The following is a 12,809-nucleotide window of genomic DNA, read 5'->3' as shown; positions in this document are numbered from 1 at the left end:
GTTTTTAATCAACCTTATCTTTCTCACTAGTTTAGTTTGCTCACAAACCACCTGTGGTATAATCATCTTTACATTAGCATGTTTAAAGCATTCCAAGATAATTCTAATGATTTTATAATGTTGGCGGCCAAAAGATATGGAACCCATTGGGGTGCAAAAAAGGAAATTAAACGTACATTAAAGCACTTGAGACCTTAGTTGCATTAGATACTATTAGCATTATGGATGACAATCGCGAGTAATGTATGCCATTTCATAGAAAAATGTAAAGGATTTTCAATTTAGGAGGCCTTTGTGTTGATGAATATAGGAGGATGTACTATGGTGTAGAGGGACGATTTTCAAATTTAGGGTTTTATGTAGTTCCACACCCTAAAGCTCTGTCTACACTATCAAACTTTATATGACAACAAAAATGTGATGTGCCCATATATGGAAAAGATGATGTCATATCAGTACCATATTTCGGCATATCTTTTTTTGGCAACTAGTTTGCTTAACATTACTGTACATCAAAGATTGTCCAATACGAGGTCACATCCTTTAATCATGTTAAGAGATGATAATGAATGAATAAAGTATGACAATTTGTATTTAGTAGTGCACCGTTTTTAACTTTTAAAGTAATTTTGAAATAATTTCTAAGCTAAATGAAATTAATGCAATAGAATAATGTTGACATAATTTATTGCTTTTAGCATCATAAATATTTTATTTAGCAATTATCATGATCACTTCTTAAATAACTGACCAACAATCTGATCAATATAAGTTATATATTAACTTTCTGAAAATCGGACAACCCTCAACTAGCCCAGTATTCAGAATAAAATCCTTAATTTGCTGTCCAGTTTTGAGAGAGTTGACAAACATACAAAATGGCACACAATAGTAACAACATCACAAACATGAATTAGAAAAAATATCTGCTATCATTAATTATCAATTAAATAAACAATAGTTAATACTTAAAATAAGATACTATTTACGGCTTCCTCCAAATCTGGATCCTGCAAATTGCTCACTGCTGAAAATTCATCGTAACTACTGTTCGTTTTATCAAAGTTGTCAAAACCTTCTTCGAGCTTGGACGACCTCTGTATACGAGAAAAACTAGGAATTGTCAAATCGTCAGCATCGTCATCATCATCAAACTCGTACTCCAAACCATTGACGATTCTATCGTCTGTTGGTTTGTATACATCCGTTCGGTTGTCATGTGAGGAGGGGATGGTTGGATGGTCATTGTTCCGAAAACTAAGTATGTGGTTGATAGCACTTTCATTCTGTTCGCTCAAAGCACCACATGAGTTCTCTTCTGTGTCATCATCCTCATCCTCCTCCTCCTCCTCCTCCTCACTGGCAACATCTGAAGCGACAGATCCATCCTTTGTATTCTGTGTGTCAACACGCTTATCATCTGAATCATCCTCTATATCAGACATTTCAAATGCATCGTAACTATTGCTATTCGGGTTAACTTCTCCATTTAAGGAGTTATCAAAGGTCGGTGACAGAGAATCATTGACCTCTAACCCATGTTCCTGCTCCCCAAGCAGGTCTTGCAGAGTGCTAGGCCGACGCAATTTGATTTTTAATTTCAAGGGCTTCTGTCGCCCTTCATCATTGACCGTTAACTCTCTCGTTATAAATCCATTGCAGTCTTTGGGGCCTAGCTCCAGCATTTCTGCAGATTTATCTGTAGTTCTAACATCAAGTGAGGGCGATACAATATCACTTGATGGAATTTCTTCTTTTTTAACAATTTCTGGAACAAACTTTGTCTGTAATTCTGTGGCAAGCCCTATATTGTCCTGCGATTCAGTGATATCACTTTTAACAGGCGATAACAAATCAGTTGAGACATCACTTTCTATTGTTTGTGATTTCAAATCAGCATCATCTTCATTTAATTCAAATCCTGGTAAAGTTCGAATTTTTGCAACTGAAAAAATTCAGAAAAAGTGAAATTAACATATTTTTGCAACTGAAAAAATTCAGAAAAAGTAAAATTAACATATTTCTGTATTGTCTTTCTGTAGAGTGTTTCTTCAGATCAGCTGTACTGGTGTAGTGCAGTCGGAGCTGCCCTCAGAAAATAAAGTTCAATAAATAAACTATTTAGGATTACAACTTACTTAACTGATCCTGAGGCATTTGTTTTTCCTCCTCAAAATGATTCTTCTCATCTTGTAACATCATTCTACCCAGCATTACCATCTCAGACGACTCGCTAGTTTTCTAAAGTAAATGAAAATAATGATAAAAGGAATTAAATACAAATTTGAAAACACAAACAAATTCTATACATGGAAAAACCTCAAAACTTCTTGCATTGATACTAATGACAAAATATGCACCTTAGTGGAACAGCAAACTTTATGTGACAAAAAAATGTGATGTGCCCATATGTCATGAGGATGTCATATCACAACTATATTTGGGCATATCGCACTTTTTTTGTCAAACCAGTTTTATAATGTAGACAGAGCTTAAACAATTTAATTTTGGCACACAAAATTAATTTAAATTAAATATATATTTATATACGTTATTGAGGCTGCATGAACACAGGCCATATGGCATCTATATTGCAATCTAAAGACAAATTACTGAAAAAATGACAATGCTGTCAGTATGTATCAGTGGCTAGATCTCAATAAATAAGATACAAATAAAATAAGCTAAAAGCACAATCAAAATGTAAAAAACAGCCAGAAAAATTTGCAGAGCTTTCGGGCAACACTACCCCTTCATCTGTGCATATTTTATTTGTATTTATTTACTCACCATACTATCTTGCATTATTAACTGCTGATACTTGTTATACATTTTCTGTTTCTTCTCCAGAATAGTGACGCTTACCTCCTCAAAAGCTTCATCAACTAAACAACAATTATAAAGAAAATTAAAACCAATTCTCATATTCACAATTAAACTCCTTTGACAAAGTAAACAGTGAGGTTGTAACTTGGTGGTTGGCTACCAATCCTAAGCTTCTGTCTACACTATTAAACTAGTTTGACAAAAAAAGTATGATGATGAAGTGCCCAAATATGGTAGTGATATGCACAAATAGGGTAGTGATATGACATCATTATGTCTATATATGGGCACATGTGTTTGAGTATGCTGGTATAAAAGATATGTTCAATATATTAATCGTTCCACTCTTAAAAATGTCAAATTTTTAATTATCAAATAGTGTCTTACTTTCTTCGAGTTGGTCACTGGTGGGTGTGTGATCTGTCACCACATGGTAGTCTACCAGTCGGTGAATGGCATCCTTGTAGTTCTTAAATGGAGTCTTTAAATCTGGTCCAATCATCTTCTCTTGATTTTGCTTTACTTGATGGAGCATTCTAAATAACACAACAAAAGCTGATTACTGGCTGCAACATTATGGGAGTATGTGTTTGATCCAAAAAATGACTGTGGTAATAATGTGAAACACTTAAAGGCTTTGTGCATTAAGCGCTATACAAGATCGACGTATTATTATTATTATAAGCGAACATACATAAGCCGAGAAATACACATTTACACATCCTTCCCACCCCCCACCCTCCAAAAAGTAGAAATGATATTACTTACAATGAACTTCTTGTAAGCTGGTACTGTGCTGGACGTTTTGTGCCTTTACTTTCAATCTAAAACAATATACAATTCAATATATATATAATTCAAATTCAAATCATTCTACAAAATTAAAACTATTATTTGATCATGATAATGAATTTTTAAGGACTAACTTTTGGCCAATACAAAACACGTTTATTTTTATTTCCTAGCCATTGTAATTTTAAAATGACAATGATATAAAATATAAAAAAATAAATCATTAATATTATGAAATGTTCAATATTTTTATTGAGTATGTGCTTACCTTGATAAACTGAGTACCACTTGACGTCTGCCCTTGTTTAGCCTGTAACAAAATAATTCATAATCACTAGATTGTAATATTACATACAGTGCAACAAAGTTTAGCATCTTTTTGGTAGGTACAAATAGCATAGCCAGCATGAGCATGAATTTTCACTACAAACCCCAATTCCCCAGCAGAGATCATCACATTCTATATTAATAATTATTATTTAAGCATCGGTTTTTAACCTCTCACTATAGCCTTGAAACTAAATAAATAAAATAAAATTGCTAAAGACATTTAAGTCCCATCCAACTGATGACAGCCTACATCCTTAATTCAAACAAATTTGATTAAAAACCTCCAATGCAAGATACCCAGACTGACTTATAACCCTCCCATCTTCTTTGGGCCGAGTTTAAACTGGGACTAAACTGTAGATTAAGCCTACATAAACCAGTAAACATATGATATTAACCTGTTTTTGTTGTTGTAAGTTGAGTAGCAATGACTGTTGAGACTTAATGTAGGCTTGCTGTTCCTCTGGAGTCATCGTTTTCAACTTTTCTTGAACTGATCTCACAATCTGCTGTTGAGTTGGTGTCAAATTAATGGATTTCACACCAATATTCTATAAACAAAGATCAAAGAATATCATTATTACTCGCTCTATATAAACCAAGCTTTATTAGTGTGAAATTGTTGAACAATTAATATATGTCCTGAGAATCCTATAACATGTCTCCATGAGTAATAAAGAATGTTACAAACTTCTCAAATTTTCTTTAGCAAGTTTCAGGAAGGAACAAAACACATGATAAGTTCAGCTCCAGCTGTATGCTTGCGACGATTAAGTTTAGTAATATTGTGAGCCAAACATCACCTTTATCCCATAAAGTTATATATAGTACACTATCAAACTAGGTTGATATAAAAGTGTGATGTGCTTAAATATGGTAGTGATTTGACATCATCATGTCCATATATGGATGTGCACATCACATTTTTTTTGACACATAAAGTTTGATAGTGTAGACATAGTTAAATTCATATATGTACTTACGACGGTTGTTTCTTGTTTAACTGTCAAAGTGTCACTGCCAGCAGGTGAACTTGTGTTCTGTTTAGGGCTCTTTGAAGCAATCTTCTTGATTCCTTTCCCTCCACTCGGTTGTGGAAGAATGACAGTGTTTACAGGCTGCCTTGGCTGCTGCTGCTGAACCAGCATCTGCTGCCTAGCCTGAGTCACAATCTTCTGTTGGATGATCTGAAGCTGTTGCAGAAGGCGTGACTGTTGATCGTTCAAGCTTGGCATTCCAGTCAATGTCCGTATATGGTTCTGAATCGTCTGCAATTGTTCCTGAGCCTTGATGCTGATCTGGAATGTCTGTGGCAGGTTAAGTCCCTGGTTTGTGGCAGGGGTGGTTGCAACAGATGATGTTGTAATTACCGATTGTTGAACAACGCTTTTTTGAATACTGTTTGGATTTATGCTCGACGACGTGCTGAAGGATGCTGATGCTGGCTTTGCATTTTTAACGGTTTGTTTTTTTGGTGGATACTTCATAATGGCAGCAGCCTGGGCAGAGATAACAGGCTGTTGTTGACTGATTACTGGTTGAATACTGTTAGCAAGGTTACTGTTTGCATTCAACACAGGTTGATTAACCTGTGTATGAGGTACTCCGATTACTTGGCTAGTTTGCGAGTTAGATTGAAAAGTGACCTGTGACGGCGGATTGGATTGATTGTGCACTAAGGTTATGCTACCAGTGGGTTGCGGTTGAGTTGCAGATTGACTTGCATTACCAGCTACATTCTGCATGCTGTTAGCTGCAGCATTTTGTTGCTGGAATTGTTGCAACATGACTTGAAATTTCTGTTGCATTTCTGGATTATTTTTTAACGAGTTCTGAAAAACAGCAGGATGCTTCAAAATCATCTCTTTAAGGATGTTTTTGTTGTGCAGATTTGCAGTACGAAGATCATTAGTGTTTGCCGTTGGTTCTTTCATGCCATCATTCTGAACAACTAAAGGTGATCCTTGTAAAGGTTGGGATAAGGCTGGTTGATGCGGTAAAGGAAGTCCAACTGAGAAAGACGAACTGCTGGCGCTGTCCGTCTGTATCTCAACTTTTCTGTGCGTTAACGAAATACTTGGAGTTGGTACTTGGTGGGTGAAGGTTTGGTTGTGAACACCTGTATTTTGAACACCTGTATTCTGTTGAGCTGCTGTTTGCAGTGATGACGTTGAATATTGAATCTGGTTACTGCCTGTATTGACAAACGAGGTCATCGTGTTACTCTGCTGGACGGTTTGCGAAACAGACTGAGAGGGGTTTACAAATGCTGGAATGTTTTGTTGTTTGGTCAGGGTTTGTTCCGGTTGCGGTGATGGCACTTGGTAAGAACCGCTGTTTTTCACATTGAACGGCATTCTAGAATCTGATCCAATCCCAATATTGCTACCACTAAAGGAACCAGATGGTTGGTGCTCTACTTTCATTTCTGTCGTCGAGGTTAAGACTGTCTGTTGGCTTGGTATGTTTGATTGTAAAATAGATTTCTGAATCGAGACAGATGGCACTGTATCAGTTCCTAAGCCTGGATTCTTAGCAGTAACGGTAATGGGTTTGGATTGCTTCACAAAAATCATACTTCCACTCGCACCTATTGTAATGACAGGATTCAAAGTTTTATTACCGGTTTCAGTCACAGTCACAATAGTTGGTTGTGAATTCACCGGCTGCGTAAAATTCATAGAATTTGACACAAAATTTCCCTGCGATTGACTGGTAAGCACAGATGATGTCAGATTACCAGACGATGCGACAGATTTTGATTGCGTTGTTTGCGTATTTGATTGTGCATTGTTTCTAGATTTCCTTTTAGACGAAGTGGTAGTTGGCGGTGTAGACGCAAGATTACTACTAGACTGTGTCGTCATTCTACTCGGCAACACGTTTGTGGCTGGAGGGTTGTTACCTTGAATGACCTGATAGTTTGGCGCCCTCACCATACCGCTATTTGCGATAACCGTTTGTCCAGCGTTAATTCCCTGAACAAGTTGAAGGTTTCCAGGCATGTTGGGATTACGAATTAAAAATGTTTGCGGTTGGCCTGGTGCTCTCTGTGCAATCTGTAAAGTCCTCGTCATAGGCTGGTTTTGGAGTATCTGAATCACTTTCTGTCCTGGTAGAGGCTTCGGACTAATATGCCTTGGTCCTTTTGAAATCGGCTTTGGGCTGATCGCAACAGGACCACTTTTGATAACTTTACCAAGCTTTTGTTGCATTGGTGAATTTATAACAGTTTGTATTGGGATTCTTGTTCCACCAGTGTTTAAAACAAAGCTGGTCAGTGGTTGCTGCTGCCCGTGTAACCCTTGCTGCAGTTGTACAGTTCCTATAATGCCCTGCGAAGTTTTTACAGAGGCCAATTGAGGCACCAGGCCTTGGATAACAATTTGTTGACCTCCTTGAGCATTGGCAGGAATCTGTTGGATGATCTGCTGACCAGACGGCCCAACCTGTAGCACAGCAGTAGTAGGTTGGCCTGTCTGGTTCGTCATCATGGGCTGTAACGTCTGGTTAAACATAGGCATTGTGTTAACCTTCTGTGACAATGTTGATTGTTGCAATGTTGGTTGAGGCACCATTGGTTGCCCTGCCGGAATTACCAGTTGATTTGTAACAAGCGGCGGTTGCGTTTGAACCGGTTCCGTGGTCGTAGAACCTATCGGCTCATCCAGATCATCCATAAACGGAAACACGCCCGCTTCGGCAGCTGCTTGACTCAACAATGAATCAAATGGATTCGCATTAGTCGTAGTCTCCATCGGTGAATCGGAAAAAAGATCGTCATCACCGAAAATATCTTTCAGTTGCGCGTCCATGCTGACTGAACTTTGATCATGTGACGATGACATCATTAAAGAATGGTCATCCATGGCTACAGCTGGTTCTTGACCCTGCTGTATAATAGTTTGTTGACCACCTGGGTCAAATGTAGCGGTTATAAGCCCAGACGCATTATCATTTGCGATTATCACATTTTGTGCATCATCAATGCCGTTGGCTTTGTCTTCTACTGTTTCTTCGTTAATACAAGACGCTACTAAGGCAAGTGATAATATATTCTTGCTTGTCGGTTCTTCTGTAGTTTCCTATACAAATTGAATAACAAAGGTAAATCATTATCAAATCTGTGTAGTTAGAAATAATACATGAAATATTCAAAATATCTATCAATTATAATAACTTTATATATACTTTTGGTATAAATAATTAAAAACAAATTCACAAAAATAATTACAAGCTTATATAGAAATACAAAATGCATTTTTTTCAGGCAATATTACAGTATATATTTTATAAAGTATAAATAACAATAAAGAAATGCTTACGTTAATGCCAGCTTAATAATCCTAATATAAACTTGAAAAACTATTGCTAAATCAAAATTTGAGCATTCCGAATTAACGCTTGCTTTGGTAATGAATTGGTTTACTTCTGAACACTTCAGCTTGTTAAGGCTTTTGTGTTCCGTTTTATTTCTCCAAATCATCAGAGTGAATTCTAGGATCTAATTTTAAGGACACTTCTAAAGAACAAAATTAATCTAACAACACTAAATAGGTACGTTTTATTTAAGTTTTATTTTACAACTTACAAACAATTTTGAAAATGGATATTTATTGATACAGTAGAAAAAAGCAGAAGAATTACACCAATGAAAAATGTACTAAATAATTACATTCATGCATCTTGTCTATCTGCCAAATTAACCACAAAATGTTAATGATATTTATAACTACTTACAATGCTGAAGCTCTGGCTACACTATCAACATTTTATGAGAAAAACAAATGTGATGTGCCCATATGGACTTTCATATTTGGGCATATCACTACCATTTTTGGGCACATCACACAGTTTGATAATGTAGACAGAGCTTAATGCATGCTTTAGCTATTATCTACAAAAAAAAATATTAATAATAAATCACAACTGAATACAAACAGTAAACACAAAATCTTTTTCACCAAAATTAGAAGTCAAAAGGAACACATAGAATAGACAAAGCTAACAACTGTAAAATGTTTTTATTTGTGAAATGCAAAGCACACAAATTGATAAAGCAAATTTAACAATTCATATGAGTTTAGACAACAATGATCTAAATTAAACTACAAACACAACATTGAAAAACAACCATTGTATGTTATCAGGTTGATATCTAGATACATTAAGTACGGTAGATGTGGCCTTATTGTCCCAGAATTGTATTCATTAAGAGGAATGTCTTGGTGTGAAGAGAGGAGGGACAAACTTAAGTAACACTTAAGTGGACATTTTTTGTTTAATACTAAAGTATGTCAAGTACTAGTACTGTATCAATGCTTCATGCTTTACTTGTACAAAACAGTGAGCTGTACAACAACACCAATGTACAGTACCTGTGCATGACTGGGCTTACTATGCTCCAAGTCAACATCCAAGAAGCAATCAAACGCGTCCACGTCACTGTGAAAAATTGCACACAAGTTCGTAATAACTACAATTGTGTTGGGCTTTAGGCTAGAATAGCCAACAAATTCAATTTAGACAGAATGCTAATACTGTGGCTAATGAATAAAGAAAACTTTAATTGTTTTTAAAAATTATTATTAATAATCCTTGTTTAGATAGAAGCAATATTGTCAAAATGTAATCATGAAATTAGAAACCTGCAAAGAAACTATTATTTGTATATTTACAGGAAAGTTGAATGAAGTTGGAATAGAAATGGGAAAGATCTTGGATACCATAGTCTTAAGCTCTGTCTACACTATCAAACTAGTTTGACAAAAAAATGGTGATGTGCTTATATATGGACATGATGATGTCATATCACTGCCATATTTAAGCATATCACTATCATATTTGGGCACATCACACTTTTGTTTTGTCAAACTGGTTTGATAGTGTAGACAGAGCTTTATGAGTGTGAAAATGTTTAACAATTAATATATGTCCTGAGAATCCTATAACATGTCTCCATGAGTAATAAAGAATGTTACAAACTTCTCAAATTTTCTTTAGCAAGTTTCAGGAAGGAACAAAACACATGATAAGTTCAGCTCCAGCTGTATGCTTGCGACGATCAAGTTTAGTAATATTGTAGTCAAACATCACCTTTATCTCACAAAGTTATGTGTTCATATCAAACTAGTTTGACAAAAAAGTGTGATATTCCCAAAGATGGTAGTGATCATCATCGTGTCATATATCACATTTTTTTATCACATAAAGTTTGATAGTGTAGACAGAGCTTTAGATGATTCAAGAATAAAGGCGAGAAAGATACAAGTGAAAATATTTTGCGATAGGTCTGAGATAGGAATGACAAGGGAAATGTATTAAGAGAAAGAAGAGCATCATGCATATTGTTATCATTATGTCCTACAAATTTATATTAGTCTAACTGTTATTGTTAACCAAAGGAATGTTAACTACTGTGGTAGCATGCAACTGTTTTAGTAGCAATTAAGATTGGGAAAAAAATGTTCCCATATTATTTTTGTTGTTGAAATAGAAACGCTTACCTAATCACGTCCAAAAGTGTTTGGCAATCATCGTCCATGACCCTTGGTCAGAAAATTCACCTGTAAAATATTTAAATTAAAATAATTCGAAATTAAATTCTAAAAATTAACAATGAATAAAAGTTCCATTTAGTGAATCAAAAGAATTGAATCTGAACAAATATTATACTGTAATTTGAAGTTTTCCAAGAATGGTATTCAATTGATTGAATTGCAAATCCCTCGGATCAATCAATTACATTCTCATAATAATATAATTAGGATGGGTAAAAACCAGTATAGAGCAATTATAAAAGGTTTTTTAGGAGGTCAAGGTGGTAAAAAATAAGTTTTTGGGAAACCCTATCTATCCATTTTATTTAGACAATTACAGCAAAACAATTGATATTGGTGACTATTGTAAATTATCCATTAATCTATATAATCTATTCAAATACACAATTTATTACAGTAGTCTTTAATTATTTTAATATTATAAGATGTTTATGAATACTAGAAAGAAAAAACCTAATATGCAAATGAGCTATGTCAACAAAAAGATTGATAGATTTCACTTTAGTTTTTTAAGGTTTCAGATTAAACTAGCAAATAAATCTTCCTTCTTTTTTTTCCCTGTTGTGTAAACATTTGACAACATATGTGAAATGGATGACTCAACCTGGAGTTGGACCAATGGCTATCCAAAGGCGGAGACTGCAAAGCTTAAACCTGGACTGATCCATTAGCTAACCACAGAATGTTCCATTTTTAGTAATCAAACTCATTAGGTCTATTTTACTTGGCACAGGATCATTCCCTTTCCACATAAGATTACTTATTTTGGAATAACTTGCATTTTCAAACATTAGAATACGGACGGTACTTCAAGCATTTAGAAGGGCAACTACAAATTCTGATAATGCAAGTTTCCTTAATGAATGGAAAAAATGTATTTAGATATTGTTTTAGTATGCATTTTATGTGAAAGATTTATCATAGAAAGTGAACAAAAAATTGTACTCTAGATCAGTTAATTATGGATTGATTTGAAACCTGTTATTGATAATGATTGTCTTATTAAGTGATACTTATGAGAGTAGTATAATTAATAATCCAAAACAATTAATGGAAATGGGCATGTTAATCATTAATCCTGATTTTATCGAAGGAAAATTTCAATACACAGTTTGTAAATTATTCACAACCATTAAATTCATTATATATTGTTTAAACTACTTTAGATTTAAAAAAATTTTAAAAAACTTGATGTGTATGATGTATTACTCCCTCAGCCATACCTCTGCTGGATCTGACCAGGTAAGGTCGACCAACCACAGAAAGGAATTTTAAAAACATTGATTGATGTAACAAAAAACATATTGTTTTACTTTTTGGTGGGGAAAGATGTAATGTTAAAGGTTAAAATAGTGTGGATGCAGCCTTTTATAAAAAATATGTTAATTGATTTTTACATTGAGGTGTTCACACACCAAACTACTCGATTCTAATCTCTCTCATTTTAGGCCTTACAGAATTAATTAGACCACAAGAGAAGGTAATGTAAAAAATAAATAGCCTAGGCCTTCATTTCATACTCTTAGTCAGGCCTTCTCAGTATATAATTATTTGGATTACATTTCTACTGTACTTCCAAACAGCAGCCCAAGCAGCAATACACACTCCACTCACTGTACTGAGTTTGTTTTTTGTACCCAGACTGGCCTGCCAATATGTTAAAAACAAGTGGACAACCCACCAATTTTACAATTTCTGTACCTAAGGTAGGACTTAATAATTACGAGGGAACTGTAAATTACCTAAAAGTGAACAATAATTGTGATCTATTACTAGAACCTGGCGAAAAAACAGCCATATTAATTTGGATTCCCTGGATCGTGAATAGGTTATACGCGTTTTCAGTGCTGCGTATTTATCATTGGTGTCCCTCCACTGACGAATAGCATCAGTGCACATGATCAACTTTTAACTATTCTACGAAACCCCATCCTTCAAATCTGCATTAAATCACCCAAAATTGCAAATAAAGCCCTCCATTTTCCCTCTGTAACCTCTAAACAACGGATACACCCTCTTTCCCTCTAAATTTTATCAGAAAATAATATTCAGGATTGCACTCACCGTCATGTAGAGAGCATCCACTGTATAATAAACCCCATTTCAATAACAATGAAAATGATTGGCTGATGAAATGACGATTATTAATTTACATGTTCGATTGACCAATTGTTAACGTCGACTTCTCAGATCAAATGAAGGTCAATTTGTAGTCTCACAAGGGGTTTCCAATACTGCTTTTCAGGTTTCAAACATCCGTTCAGTTTTCTTTTGTTGGATAATAAAAGATATAAAATAACA

General features: G+C 34.9%; 1 protein-coding gene across 1 annotated transcript; it reads right to left on the bottom strand.

Moving 5' to 3' along the window:
• Positions 1-670: 670 nt before the first annotated feature.
• On the bottom strand, positions 671-12,589 carry LOC144849253 (uncharacterized). Its single transcript, XM_078706326.1, has 10 exons — positions 12,573-12,589; positions 10,455-10,514; positions 4,932-8,033; positions 4,347-4,499; positions 3,887-3,928; positions 3,595-3,650; positions 3,214-3,362; positions 2,791-2,885; positions 2,139-2,241; positions 671-1,945 (listed from the first exon to the last, which is right to left on the bottom strand). The coding sequence occupies exons 3-10, from the start codon at positions 7,815-7,817 to the stop codon at positions 969-971; spliced, it is 4,461 nt and encodes a 1,486-aa protein (XP_078562452.1). The 5' UTR covers positions 7,818-8,033; positions 10,455-10,514; positions 12,573-12,589; the 3' UTR covers positions 671-968.
• Positions 12,590-12,809: the final 220 nt, after the last annotated feature.

The sequence above is a fragment of the Antedon bifida genome, chromosome 7, assembly GCF_963402885.1.
Source record: "Antedon bifida chromosome 7, ecAntBifi1.1, whole genome shotgun sequence".
In the NCBI taxonomy this organism is placed as follows: Eukaryota; Metazoa; Echinodermata; class Crinoidea; order Comatulida; family Antedonidae; genus Antedon; species Antedon bifida.
This window is presented reverse-complemented; position numbering and strand designations above follow the sequence as displayed.